This window comes from Musca autumnalis, unplaced genomic scaffold, assembly GCF_047663935.1.
Source record: "Musca autumnalis isolate F117 unplaced genomic scaffold, ASM4766393v1 scaffold_1, whole genome shotgun sequence".
In the NCBI taxonomy this organism is placed as follows: domain Eukaryota; kingdom Metazoa; phylum Arthropoda; class Insecta; order Diptera; family Muscidae; genus Musca; species Musca autumnalis.
Window position 1 is genome coordinate 3823604 of NW_027411644.1, and position 13368 is coordinate 3836971.

Consider the following 13368-nt stretch of genomic DNA (forward strand, 5'->3'; position numbering starts at 1 on the left):
TTCCACAATATGGTGATTAGGATGGTTCTCAGGGTAACTCCCGAGTAAGTACTGCAACGAGAGCATGTCATTGTGTTGCTGCACTGGAAGAATCTTTGTCCCGTCATGGTCTACTGAAGACATAAAGATACAGTTCTCAGGGTGGCATTCTGAAATTTTCAAATATTTTTTGCACACTGACGCCACATGGCTTATCACAGATTAATCTATAGCGTTTGTGGCATGCGCGGACGACGTAAACATGCTGTCGAATGTGACCCCTACAATCTTTGGGTATTTGGTGGTCGGAATTCTGTTACCATTGACCATGACATTCAACTCAGTGCTCACCTCTGCAGTCCATGTAGTAAAGAGAGTGGCCGAAGTTTAAGTGTCGGATATAGAATCAGTCAAATAGGAGTTCAGCCTTTTACAAATGACATCAGTGAAGGTAACTACCGGCAAGATCGTACACTCACCAGCATACGTTATGATCTAAATGCCGTGTGGAGGGGATTATACACAGGGGAGCTAGAGGTTAAACAGTTACGGAGATATTACACCACCTCGAGGAACTCCTGGTTTCGGACTTCTTGTTCCAAAATTAAAACTTGATGGAGTGCTTGTCAGTATCAAAGGCTTTTGATAAGTCTAGCCACCACCAACACTGTCCCAAGGCAGGACTTGCTCTGGTCCCCTACCAATATTTGTGGAGATGTCGTGCACGCTCTTGTCGTTTTATTCTTGTTGTAGCAACGCAGTTATGTTCGTTCGTGCATTAATTCAGTTATCAGGTTTTGGTTCCTCTGTATCCAGACTCAAGAATTCTGCAACCTGGATTGGTGGCGTCCATAAAGAATAAAGAGACAGGTGAGTGGTGTTAGCTTGGCCCCTAAACAAATGCAGTGTGTCGCGTGGTCCCAATCCTCATGTAGGGCATGTGTTGGGTATCGTTACATCAATTCGAGCCCAATTAGAATTGAAGTGGCTGAATCCTCCGGATCTTAACTGAGCTAAAACAACTTGAGTTTGCCTTGGCAGCTGGTGTTCTTCTGCTGCGATGGATGGCATTCACACTGCATCTTTGTACCGCCCGCGCAACCATGTCAGTGTGAATGTCATCAAAGCCTGCCTGATAGGCTCGTTGGTCTAGAGGTTCTCTTTTATACCTTTGGACCTCTCTCCCTAGATCATGAAGATCTAGCTTACCACAGACCGGCCTATTGCGTTGTAAGAGGTCAACAAGGTTTCTTTGTCAGCACCCCAATTGTGCTTGCGCGGACGACTTAAACATGGTATTGAACGTTACACCCAATATTTTGGGGTAGTTAGTGGTCGGCCAATGTGTTCAGTGGGAGCCTAATTTCCGCCGTCCAGGGGCTGGTTTCTTGTTCTAAAAAATTTCGAATGAAAAATACATATTTTCTCTATAATTTTTTTCATTTGACATTTCAAATTTTCATTGAACAAGAATTGAGCTCCAGGTGGTGAATAGTGTGGCCTTGGATTTAGCGACGAATATTTTCATATTCCTCAAATGGAAGAACTGTACTAGGTCAGCTATGTAGACATGTCATCGACGATGCTGTGCTGTGAAGGATCGCCAACTGGATGGTTATTTCTGACACTGTAAAGCCTCAGGAGTATTTGTTGCTACGGACAACAAAAGCGAATTCGGCCTGTACGATTCATTATCGTGCGCTTTAGTCAGCTAGACAGACAGACGGACGGACACGGCTAAATCAACTCCAAATTGTCTGAAAAGGATTTCGTCCAAACATACTTGGGGTCTAAAACCATTATTTCGATGAGGCACATTTTGCCCGTATGAAAGTGTATTTACCCTGGTTAGCAAAAATGCTGGTACCTCCGATACCTCCGCTACAAAAGATCAAAAATATTCGGAAAATTTGTGTGCACGGTAACTCTTGAAGGGAGTAACTGGTTTGGCCCATTCTTTGCACATACTGAAATTTCTACAAGACTTATATGAGGTTCCAATATGGACGCAATCGATCCACTTCTTTGGGTACCTCCCACACAAAAGTTCGGAAAAATTCAGTTTAGGACCTGCTTTAGAATCGCTTTGATTTTTGTTGTAACAGCTTGTATTTTGTTGTAACAGCTTGACGACGGTACAAGTTTCATCTGAGACAAGTCCATACTTCCTGAGCAAATAGCCTGAAAAGTGCAAAAAAACCCTATGACACCGTGTTTAGTGGTTGGAGCGCAAGATAACTCTTGAACGGATCTGCAGACTGGGTTCAAAATTTGGTCTTCGTAATATTTTGTCCAAACTTAGCATAAGTTCGAAGATAAGCCATATCGGTCCACACCTTTAGGTAGCTCCCCCACAAAAGTTCAAAAATGTTCGGAAAAATTGTGCCCACGATAACACTTGAAGGGAGTGACAGATTTGGTCCATACTTAACACATCCTGCCATATTTATATCAGGTTTGAATATGAACTATATTTGTTCACTCATTCGGGTACCTCCCACACAAAATTTTGGATAAATTCACTTTAAGACCTGATCTCGAATCACTTTGATTTCTGTTGAAGCAACTTGCATTGGCTGCCTCAATTACGACGGTAAATGCTTTTTTAGGGGCAAGTCCATACTTCTTGAGAAAACAGTCCAAAAGGTGTCCAAATTTAGTTTTTAGTTCGAAGATAGTCAACAACTTTCTGTACTTCTCTCCAATATTTAAAAAATGTCACTTAAATGGTATGCACGATATCCCTTGAACGGTCAACCAAATTTATCCAAACGTTTGATCTCCCATTATTTTGTCCAAATTTAGTTTAACTTCTAAAATGGCCGACATCGATCTTCTCTTAATGTTACATCCCCCACAAAAATTCAACAGTTGTGTAGATCTGTCCGTAGATGAAAGTTTTAATTCACATAGGGTGAGGGTGTATATCTGTCGGCAAAGCCGACTGATACTTTTTTACTTGTTTTTCTCCACAGCTATGCCAATAAAAACGCCACCAAAGGGTCTGTCCGTAGATGAAAGTTTTAATTCACATAGGCTGAGGGTGTATATCTGTCGGCAAAGCCGACTGATACTTTTTTACTTGTTTTTCTCCACAGCTATCCCAATAAAAACGCCACCAAATGGTCTGATTAATTATCACTATGAGATCCTACAAAAGCTACAAACAAGAGATTTTAAAGTAAAAATAAAATTATGGGCCTTGGGATCCACTGTAGTCAATTGATCTGAGTTATTCGACAGGTTTGGGTACATCCATTATAAATTACTATTTAAAGTTGTCTTTCCATAATTAATCTACAGTTATCCGTATACAAATATAAAACAAAAGAAGAAACATGCATAAATAAATACAAACATACATATCTATGCATTTATCCACGTGTGAGTTATACTCAAACATTGAATAGACAGTGTGTGCACTTGTCTAAGAGTTTGTATTTGCACTCGTTAAACAAAAATTAGAGCACATTAATTGTCGCACCAGACTGTGGTGCCATGGATGCCGGCTGTTTAGAGCAGAACACACACGCAGAATTATGCACAACAAAAGCGAAAGCACATTCACAAACTTATATTCCATCCAGGAGTAAACAGAATGAAAGGAAACCTTTTAAGAATGCGAATATGTATAAGAGTGTACCCGAAATTGTATCATAAAAATATTCTCTTAAATGTTACCTTTTAACTTCATGATGACATGAAATTGAAGATTTCGTTATATAACTCTCCGATATTTGCCAAAGATTGACATACACTAGCGGTCATCTGAATAGGTTTGAATTTTTTTCTTTTTATATGTTAAGGTATCTTCTGATGTGTTCGTATTGCAGATCCATACTATTTAGTTTTTGAGAGTCCTATACTATGCCAACATTCCCAAGAAAAAACTTGACGGTGTTGCCATATTTTCGGAAAATATCCCAATTATAATAAAAAATGTACAAAAAAGTGACCAATTTTTGCGATCATCAGAATAGGTTTGAATCAAATAAAATTGAAAAATTGTACTATCCAAGCAAATATTGCGCAGTTTTTTGGTTTAGTTTAGTAAAATGGAACATTCTGATAAATCCTACAACAAATTTGACCCGCATTATTTGGAACGTGGGTTCAATTCTCAACATTGAAAAGTTACCAAGAACTTTCAGATAAAATCAAGAAATATTCAAACCAAAACGTTTTATAAACTTGCTTTAAATGACTTTTTGATTTCGTTAGATCTCTTCTGAGCTTCGAAAATTGTCTGAAAGCAAATACCAAGTGTAGCCATATTATTAGGATCGATAAAATAGAAAGGTCATTGAAAATAGTTGGTATTTTAGTTCAAGTTTCATTTTTTAACTATCCTTGCAGTACAAATATATGTGTTATCATGCTCACAAATCCACCATAGTTGACCACATGTATCATAAATGTTCGAAAATTGGTCTGGAAGAATGTTTCATCGACGACAATAAAGTAGAAAATTGTAATTCAAATTTAAGTCAAAGGGGCATGATATCACCGACTGTTATAGTGCTGTAATACCTATATAGTCAGGTCAAAAAGTTTTTTTCTGTTCACCAGTCATAAAACAAACACGAATAAGTACGAAAGAATGGACTACTGAGGTTATACAGCAGTATAAAAGTCGGCGATATCATGCCCCATTGACTTAAATCTGAATTACAATTTTCTACTTTATTGTCGTCGAAGAAACATTCTTCCATTCCAATTTTCGAACATTTATGATACATGTGGGCAACTATGGTGGATTTGTGAGCATGATAATACTTAAATTTGTACTGCAAGGATAGTTAAAAAAACGAAACTAAAATACCAACTATTTTTAATGACCTTTCTATTTTATCGATCCTAATAACATGGCTACACTTGGTATTTGCTTTCAGACAATTTTCGAAGCTCAGAAGAGATCTAACGAAATCAAAAAGTCATTTAAAGCAAGTTTATAAAACGTTTTGGTTTGAATATTTCTTGATTTTATCTGAAAGTTCTTGGTAACTTTTCAATGTTGAGAATTGAACCCACGTTCCAAATAAAGCGGGTCAAATTTGTTGTAGGATTTATCAGAATGTTCCATTTTACTAAACTAAACCAAAAAACTGCGCAATATTTGCTTAGATAGTACAATTTTTCAATTTTATTTGATTCAAACCTATTCTGATGATCGCAAAAATTGGTCACTTTTTTGTACATTTTTTATTATAATTGGGATATTTTCCGAAAATATGGCAACACCGTCAAGTTTTTTCTTGGGAATGTTGGCATAGTATAGGACTCTCAAAAACTAAATAGTATGGATCTGCAATACGAACACATCAGAAGATACCTTAACATATAAAAAGAAAAAAATTCAAACCTATTCAGATGACCGCTAGTGTATTATTGGATTACAACACGAAAAAAAGAAAGTAATTACCCACATTTATGTATATGGACTATTCGTTCATTGTCACCTGGCACAGTGGTAACCAGCTGTCAAAAGAATGCATTAGCAGCGTCATTGTTCGTACGGAAATATTTTTTTTTTTTTGCTGCATTCCTTTGTTGAAGACGACAACGACATGCTGTCTGTAAATGACGACAGATACAGCTGCTCGTCGTCTGCCAGACATGTGGTCGACGTTGACGATGATGTGTCACACTCAACAGATTGCACAGCAAGTCGTCTGTTGACTGTCGATTTTGAATATTTTGCCACTTGGTGTTTTCGCGTAATTTGTGGCTAAGTGCTTGTCACTTTGCTGCCGCTCATCCATACGTGGGTGTATATGTGCTACATTACATACACATGCATATGATATACCGTGTGTCTTTTGTTTATGAATAAATTTTCAAAGAAATATACAAAAAAAAAAAAAACAGAAAACAAAACGGGGAGGCGCCTTTTTCCGTTCAAAAAGACGACCAAAGAAATCATTCATTCGAAACAATTTCCACAACACACTTCAGAAAACAAACATTCACATGTCAAATGAAAAGTCAAGCAAGCATTTCGTATGTATGCAAGTGTTTCTATGTAACTCTAGGTTGCTCGTAAGCAAACTGGTTGAATTAAAATAAAACAAAGTACTCAAATTAAATGCTAATTACAGACGGTGTTCCAAGTCAAACTAAATAGCCTCCCAGCCTGTGGTATATTTCGCACGCATCTAACTTACAATGTTCCGCTTAGCCGAACTAATGAGGCATCATTAAATTAAGCTGCTAATCAGCTTTTTGTGAATATTTAATGAAGAAAAGCAAAAAACACAAACACAAACGTGATTTGGTTTTATACAAGTAAGTCGTGATCATTCACTTTATCGCTAATTTCAATAATTTGTGGATAATATGTAATCTCGCGTCGTAATCTATCCGATAAGAGATGATTAATTCATGAACTTTTGCAGTAAAACATGAAAATAGGTTTTATGAATTTATGGAGATACACACAATTACAAAAATTTACATGTTTTTGTAGATGGATTCTTGAGTTAAAATAAACAATATATGAAAAATATTTTATTTTTATACCGTTAGCCTTTAGGCTAACAAGGGTATACATATACACTTTCATGAAAATGTGCCTTATCGAAAAATGGTTTAAGACCCCGAGTACGTTTAAAATAATTTGGTGACGATTGGACTGATCACGTTTCAAATGAAGAAGTACTACGACGGATGAATGTGGAACGACAAATAACACGCGATGTAAAAAGCCGAAAAAATATCTTATCATATAGTGCGTAATGAAAAATATAAGCTCCTCCATTCCATTATACAAACCACAATAGAAGGAAGAAGACAGAGAGGCAGAAAAGAAACATCATGGATAAGAAACATTCAAGGACGGACGGGACTGCAAGATGAAAGAAGCCTCCTGAATGCTGCCAAGAATCGATTTCTTTCTATAACAGAATAAACATGCATATTAAATTGTTAACAGTGTAAAACATAGTTGTATGATCGCTAACACCTGGGTTGGCAAGTAATGAAGAAGATGACGCCCAGCAAAAAAATCATTACAAAGTAACCCATTATTTAAACAAGGACACTTAGGCAGAAATAATTTTTTATTTTTGGTACTAAAAGTCGACGGATAAAGTAAATAGTTACAAGTACGACCGTTAGTAACCAAAGATTAACTATTTATCTTAGTGGTAAAAATAACTACTTATTTTTAGGACTCATATGTCAGATATACATATGTATATTCACTGGACAATAGCCGTAGACTATCCCCGCATTTTCAATTCCAATATCAGAAAACTATGACTTATCCGGATGACGTTATTTTAGTTTATAGTACTAAAATATGTAATTTTAAAGACCGATCTGGGTTATCAATATTTTCCCTATATATATTCACCATAGATATTCCAAAAACAGTTTGAACCGAGCACACATAATCTTCTGAAAGAATTTATTATGAAAAACGTCAATAAAATATATTTTGTGAACGCAGATAACGAAAATGAGAATAAAAACGCTAGAATATGGTCCTAAATCATATATAAAAAGCAAATGCTTCTGGAGATGTTAAATATTATAGCTTCAAATTTCTTTTGTTCAGAGACTCGTAATGAAATTTCATTTGGAACTCTTCTCTTGACACAATCCCCAAAAAGTGAAGTATTTTAGGAGATTTTGACTCAACATGGAATAAATTTAATTAAGAGTCTAAAAGTTTAACAAATAATTTCTATCTTTAATATCTAATCTTGTAAAGTAATTTTCTTAACAAAGTATTTTACTTAGATATCTAGTTTGTTCTGGGATTTATAGTGAAATTCTGTGTAGAATATTTCTTCTTTTAACAACTTTCGTCTAAAACTAAATTTCATGTTACTTTTATGCATCAACTCGAAAAAAGAACAAAATAAATTTATTAAAAAAATATTTGGGTGTTTTGTTGGCAAACTTGATGTATATAATTTCTTGATATATATTGTAAATACATATTTCATTTATTCGGCGACTTATATTGAAATTTTATGGAGAATATTTTTATACCCTCAGCCTTTAGGCTAGAAAGGATATATGGTAATATTCAAAAAAGTTTTTCAATCGTTGAAGTTGAGGTTCACCATTTAATAAGTCGCGAACTGTTAATATATTTTATAAAATATGAATATATTTATATTAATTGAAGTGTTTTAGCCACGATCTCATAATATGGACCATAACAAATAATTTTCGTGGAAGCTGCGTTGGTGGTAAAACGGGTAAAAATGTGTTGAAGTTTACAAGTTTTTTTGAAAGAATTGAAGAATACCCCTTGGGCAACATGGTTCTAATGTATGACTTCTCGATATATACACTGCATCCCCCTAAAATTGATGCTGACATTTTGAAGTTTTGAAAACTGGGTTTTTCGAATTTTTCTTATAATTAGAGGGTGCAACTAGATAATAATCGAAACTAGTTTATAGGATTGTAGAACTCGCGATTCCACGTCGTTCGATGTATATCTCATGAGTGTGCTCCGTACAGCTTCCTAGTAATAGGAGTCCAAAGGCGAAAATTTGGTGCGTAAATTTTCTGAAAAAAAACTATTTTTTGGCTTTAAAATTTACAACTGTCGTACAGGTACCCCTGATTTTAGTTTTTTTACGTGCCGGATCTAATGAGCTCTTCCGCGGTCGAATCCATCCACTAAAACGCCGGATGTAGATACCTTGAAAGTAGGAAAATCTGCAAAAATATATTTTGACAATTCCGCGAATTGAACCGCGATTTTCTTTGATTATTTTTACATAAATGTAATCCTTTATACGCGATTATACTATTTGCCAAAAAGGTGTGTCGCAAATTACAAAGATTCAGGAGTAATATCCCTATTTATCCCAAAATAGGATGCGGTGGCACATCCGCAGTTCTTGACGAATCTGTCTAAAATAATTTATATTGACGTATTTTTAATAGGGGGCCATTGAAAACGGATGCACCTTATAATTATATGCACATCGCGTAATTTTTGCCCACTTGAAGGTTTTTTGAATAGTAAGATGCAACTGATGGCACACTTTGGCCGCTGAATGAAACATGGGAAAATCCATGCATATTGATAGACATGGACTCCCTGTATCCGAAAATGACGTGCACCTCAACTGATTTAAACCAATTGGCGAAATATACGGTTTTTAACTTCTATGTTTTTTTTTTTTGATTGTAATTTCAATATTACTCTCTACTTCTTATTTCTATTGCTTATCACAGAAAGAAAATATACTTTCAAGATGACTAATTACGTTTCTCGTAGAAGTTTAAGCAAAATACTTCAGGATTTGGATCGAAATTTAGCGAAATAATACAATAACTCCCAACATTTATTTTTCAAAATTTTCATATTTAACCAAAAATATATATTTGAAATAATTTCCAACAATAAGTTTCCGTTCTTTGTTGTTGCTGTAATATGCAAGTTATAAACGCGATCTTTATAATTTTGGTCTCACATTTTTCTACGCATTGTCTAGATTCTGTACTTATTTTTAAATTATTTTTTTAGAGATTTTTTTTGGACTCTGATTCAGAATAAATAAAATTTATTCCAAGATTTCTTCAATATTTTTTGATTTTCCGCGAAAATAAAAATAAATTTAGCAACTATTTTAGCATCTACGGATAGATATCAAATGCTGCTTATGATTCATATATACATGTTCTTATTACAACACAATAGGAATTTTTAAATATTTTTTTCTTACAAGAGAGTAAAACCGCATATAACTTTTGAGTGCAGCATCCAATTTTGTGAACGCGAACAGATTTGAAACCACGATTTTTTTCGTAACCCATGTACCAAAAATGGCGGATGTGCTCGCCAAAAAAGTTTTTAATTTTTTTTCTATGTAATTGTAAAGGAAATTTGAAATTTACCATATACCCTTTCATACGGGCAAAATGTGCCTCATCGAAATAATGGTTTTAGACCCCAAGTATGTTTGGACGAAATGTGTTTCAGACAATTTGGAGTTGAATTAGCCATGTCGGTCTGTCTGTCTGGCTGGCTGGTGCGCACAATAACTCTCGAACGGATGAAGCGATTCGGTTCAAATTTTGGCTTTCGTAATATTTTGTCCAAACTAAACTAAGTTCGAAGATGAGTTATATCGGTCCACTCCTTCCGGTACCTCCCCCACAAAAGTTCCAAAATGTTCGGAAAATTTGTGTGCACGATAACTCTTGAAGGGAGTAACCAATTTGGTCCATACTTTGCCTATCGTGAAATATGTACCAGACACATATGGACTCAATCGGTCCAACCCTTCGGGTACCTCCCACACAAATTTCGGAAAAGTTCAGTTTAGGTCCTGCTCTCGGAATGCTTTGATTTTTAATGTAACAACTTGTATTCACTGCCCCCCATACGACGGTACAAGTTTCATCGGGGGCAAGTCCATGCTTCCTGAGAAAATAGCCTGAAAGGTGCAAAAATCCCTATGACACCGTGTGTAGTGGTTGGAGCGCAAGATAACTCTTGCACGGAACTGCCGATGCGGTCGAAAATGTGACCTTCGTAATATTTTGTGCAACCTTAGTTTAAGTTCGAAGATCAGCCATATCGGTCCACTCTTTCAGGTACCTCCCCCACAAAAGTTCAAAAATGTTCGGAAAAATTGTGCGCACGATAACTCTTGATGGGAGACACCGATTTGGTCCATACTTTACATATCCTAATGTATCTACCAGATATAGGTCAGGTTCGAATATGGACTATATTTGTCCACTCCTTCGGGTACCTCTCACACAAATTTTTGAATAAATTCACTTTAAGACCTACTCTCGAATCACTTTGGTTTTTGTTGAAGCAACTTGCATTCGCTGCCTCAATTACGATGGTAAACGTTTTTTTAGCGGAAATTCCATTCCAACAGCCCAAAGGGTGTAAAAACCCCCTATGGCACCATATGTAGTGGCTGGAGATCCACTTCCATAATGGTCAATGTCGATCCATGCCTTTAAGTATCTCCTCGCAAAACTTTTGATCTTTAATCCGTTCATACGCCCAAAATTTTTAAAACCCCCTAAATACATACGTTTTTTGGGAAAAAATGTTCAATATACACAGGCTGAGGTTATATCCCTGTAGGCCAAAGCCGACTTATACTTTTTTACTTGTTTTTTTTTTATATTTTGCATTTCAAAAAAAAAAAAAAAAATAAATAAATAAAATAAAAAATACCCCTTAAATATAATAGCTCACTTCGTGTTAATATTACGGTAATTCATTAAAACTGTTCTTAAATGCAATTTTTAAATTTTTACTGAAGATACTCCTTGTAGTTCTGTTTACAGCGATATCATATACATATTTCGTGGACAAGTCCATACCTCCTGACATAATGGTCACATTAAAAAATCCTATGGTGACCAACAATATGACTAGTAGGCGCCAAAAGGAGTGACTCACATTGGTCCAGCTTTTCATTTATTAATGTTTGTTAAATTTTTTTTCCCAAGTGAAGATATAAGCCCCAACATTTTCAATATTTTTGTCAGCGAGTTCATACCACATAATTTTGAAAATGCCTAAATACAAAATTTGGGGAAAAGCATTTCGTTTTTTTTAACGGCTACTGTACATAGATGAAAGTCTTCAAATAAGCTAAGCATATATCTCTGTCGGGAATTCCAACTGGAACTTTTTATAATTGTTATTGTTGCAACAGACATCCGACATAACAGGCGAATTTCATTTCACAATACATATTTAGAAATATGACTCCCTATTTTATATCGGAGCATTTGAGGCTATTTTTTTGGCCAGAAACTTCGTAAAAACGTTTACAAACTTCTTAGGTTGTGCAACTTATATTCTAACATTGTATTGTATTGAAATACGACTATGAATCATTCAAATCTGAAAATTGTTGCATTGTTTAGTATTGGCCTGAATTCAATGGTAATATTTGCAACGGCACAACATTTGTTTCATGCAAATACAAATATCGAATTAGCCAATTCAGTTTGCAATTAAAATTGGCATTAAAACGTCCTCAGCATATTTTAAACAAAATAACATTCATAAATAAAACAGAACAGGCCATTAGGCAGGCACACAGCGCGCACTCAATTTTCCTGACTGCCTGTCTTGCCTGCCGGTTTGCAGTTTGCTCCATTTTATGTTTGTTTGTTTTCATTTGAATCGTTAATAATTTTCAAAACACATTGTCGGTGGTGCGGTGCGGCTGGCTATTTGTTTCGAAAATGAAAACAAATAAATAAATTAAGACAATTCTGGGGGCGCCGCTTAATTTGTAACCAACACCAGCGTAGTTGTGGCGTCGGCCTCGCTCTTGTCAATTGATTTGTACGATAATCATTCCAAATCCAACGTTCTCTCCTGAATGGCTTTATGACTGTTTTGTGTTGACGCCAAATGGAATTCTGAGCACATTTTTTATTTTGTTTTAATTTTACATCAAAAGATAATCACAACAAAACAATATTTAAAATGTCCGAAACCAAAGCAGAATAAAAATGCATAGTGGCGATAGGTAATGGGAAATACAATTACGCTTGTCTTATTAGCAAAACAATGTAATAGAGGTAAGTATATTCGCAAGTTATTGTCGACGTCGGCAATTCATTGTCAACTGGATCAGGGGAATGAGACGGCAGCGGTGGCAGTGAAGACATAATCCATTACGATAATGGAATATAATTTAATCTACATTCAGTGTTGACATTTTTAGAATTTGTTTACAAATAATTTTAGAATTCTAGAGCAATACCAATTAGAGTAAATAGTTGCAGTCGGTCGGTCGGTCATTTGCATTACATTTTCCCATTCCATTCAAGGTTCCAACAAAAGTTGTGTAACTTTTCCTATTGTGAATACGAGATGAGAACGCATTAAATTGATTTGAAAAAAAATAGAACAAGCGTGGCAAAAGTCGAAGTAAAATATACTCTATATGACATTCGTTATGTAGAAACACGAATATTGTATTCCAAAAAATGTAAAGGTGCAGTAATGTAGTTCAAATCAGCTCTCGCAGAAAATGCTGTGACTGAAATTTTGTTTTACTATCTTCAGAACCACAGCTATTGCAAACATCAAATATTTCAATGATTTACCCAAGGCGAATTTAAGAAGGTGATCCAAAAGGCGAATTAAAGCCGTAGTCTTCATTTGCTGTCAAACTTTTTTGCGCAAGGTTTTTGTGCAAGTTTGAAGAAAACGGTAAAATATTCTTCGCGAAGCTAACCTAAAGATGTTGTACACAGAAATTCTGTAGAGAATGGAAATATTTGTTATTTGTTTTTGATTAAAAATATGTTTTGACAGCAAATGAAGACATCAGTAGTGCGATTCTCTAACCAATTTTTTGAGTTACCGACAAAAATCGGTAAAATTAAAACGCAAAATTATGAATGAAAAGTTCGAAAAAAGGT

The 13368-nt window shown here is 35.3% G+C and overlaps 1 protein-coding gene across 5 annotated transcripts in view; it reads left to right on the forward strand.

Annotated features, from left to right (window-relative positions):
- The window catches only part of LOC141389082 (organic cation transporter protein), an 83631-nt gene that overhangs the window by 42897 nt on the left and 27366 nt on the right, over nucleotides 1-13368 (forward strand). The window contains exon 1 of one of the 5 annotated variants that reach the window (XM_073960147.1): nucleotides 12322-12519. The exons of the other annotated variants lie outside the window; for them this stretch is intronic. Coding sequence (XP_073816248.1) covers nucleotides 12471-12519 — 49 coding nt within the window. The 5' untranslated portion in view covers nucleotides 12322-12470. Of the gene's footprint in view, nucleotides 1-12321; nucleotides 12520-13368 lie in introns of those variants that run through there. 5 annotated transcript variants of the gene reach the window in all.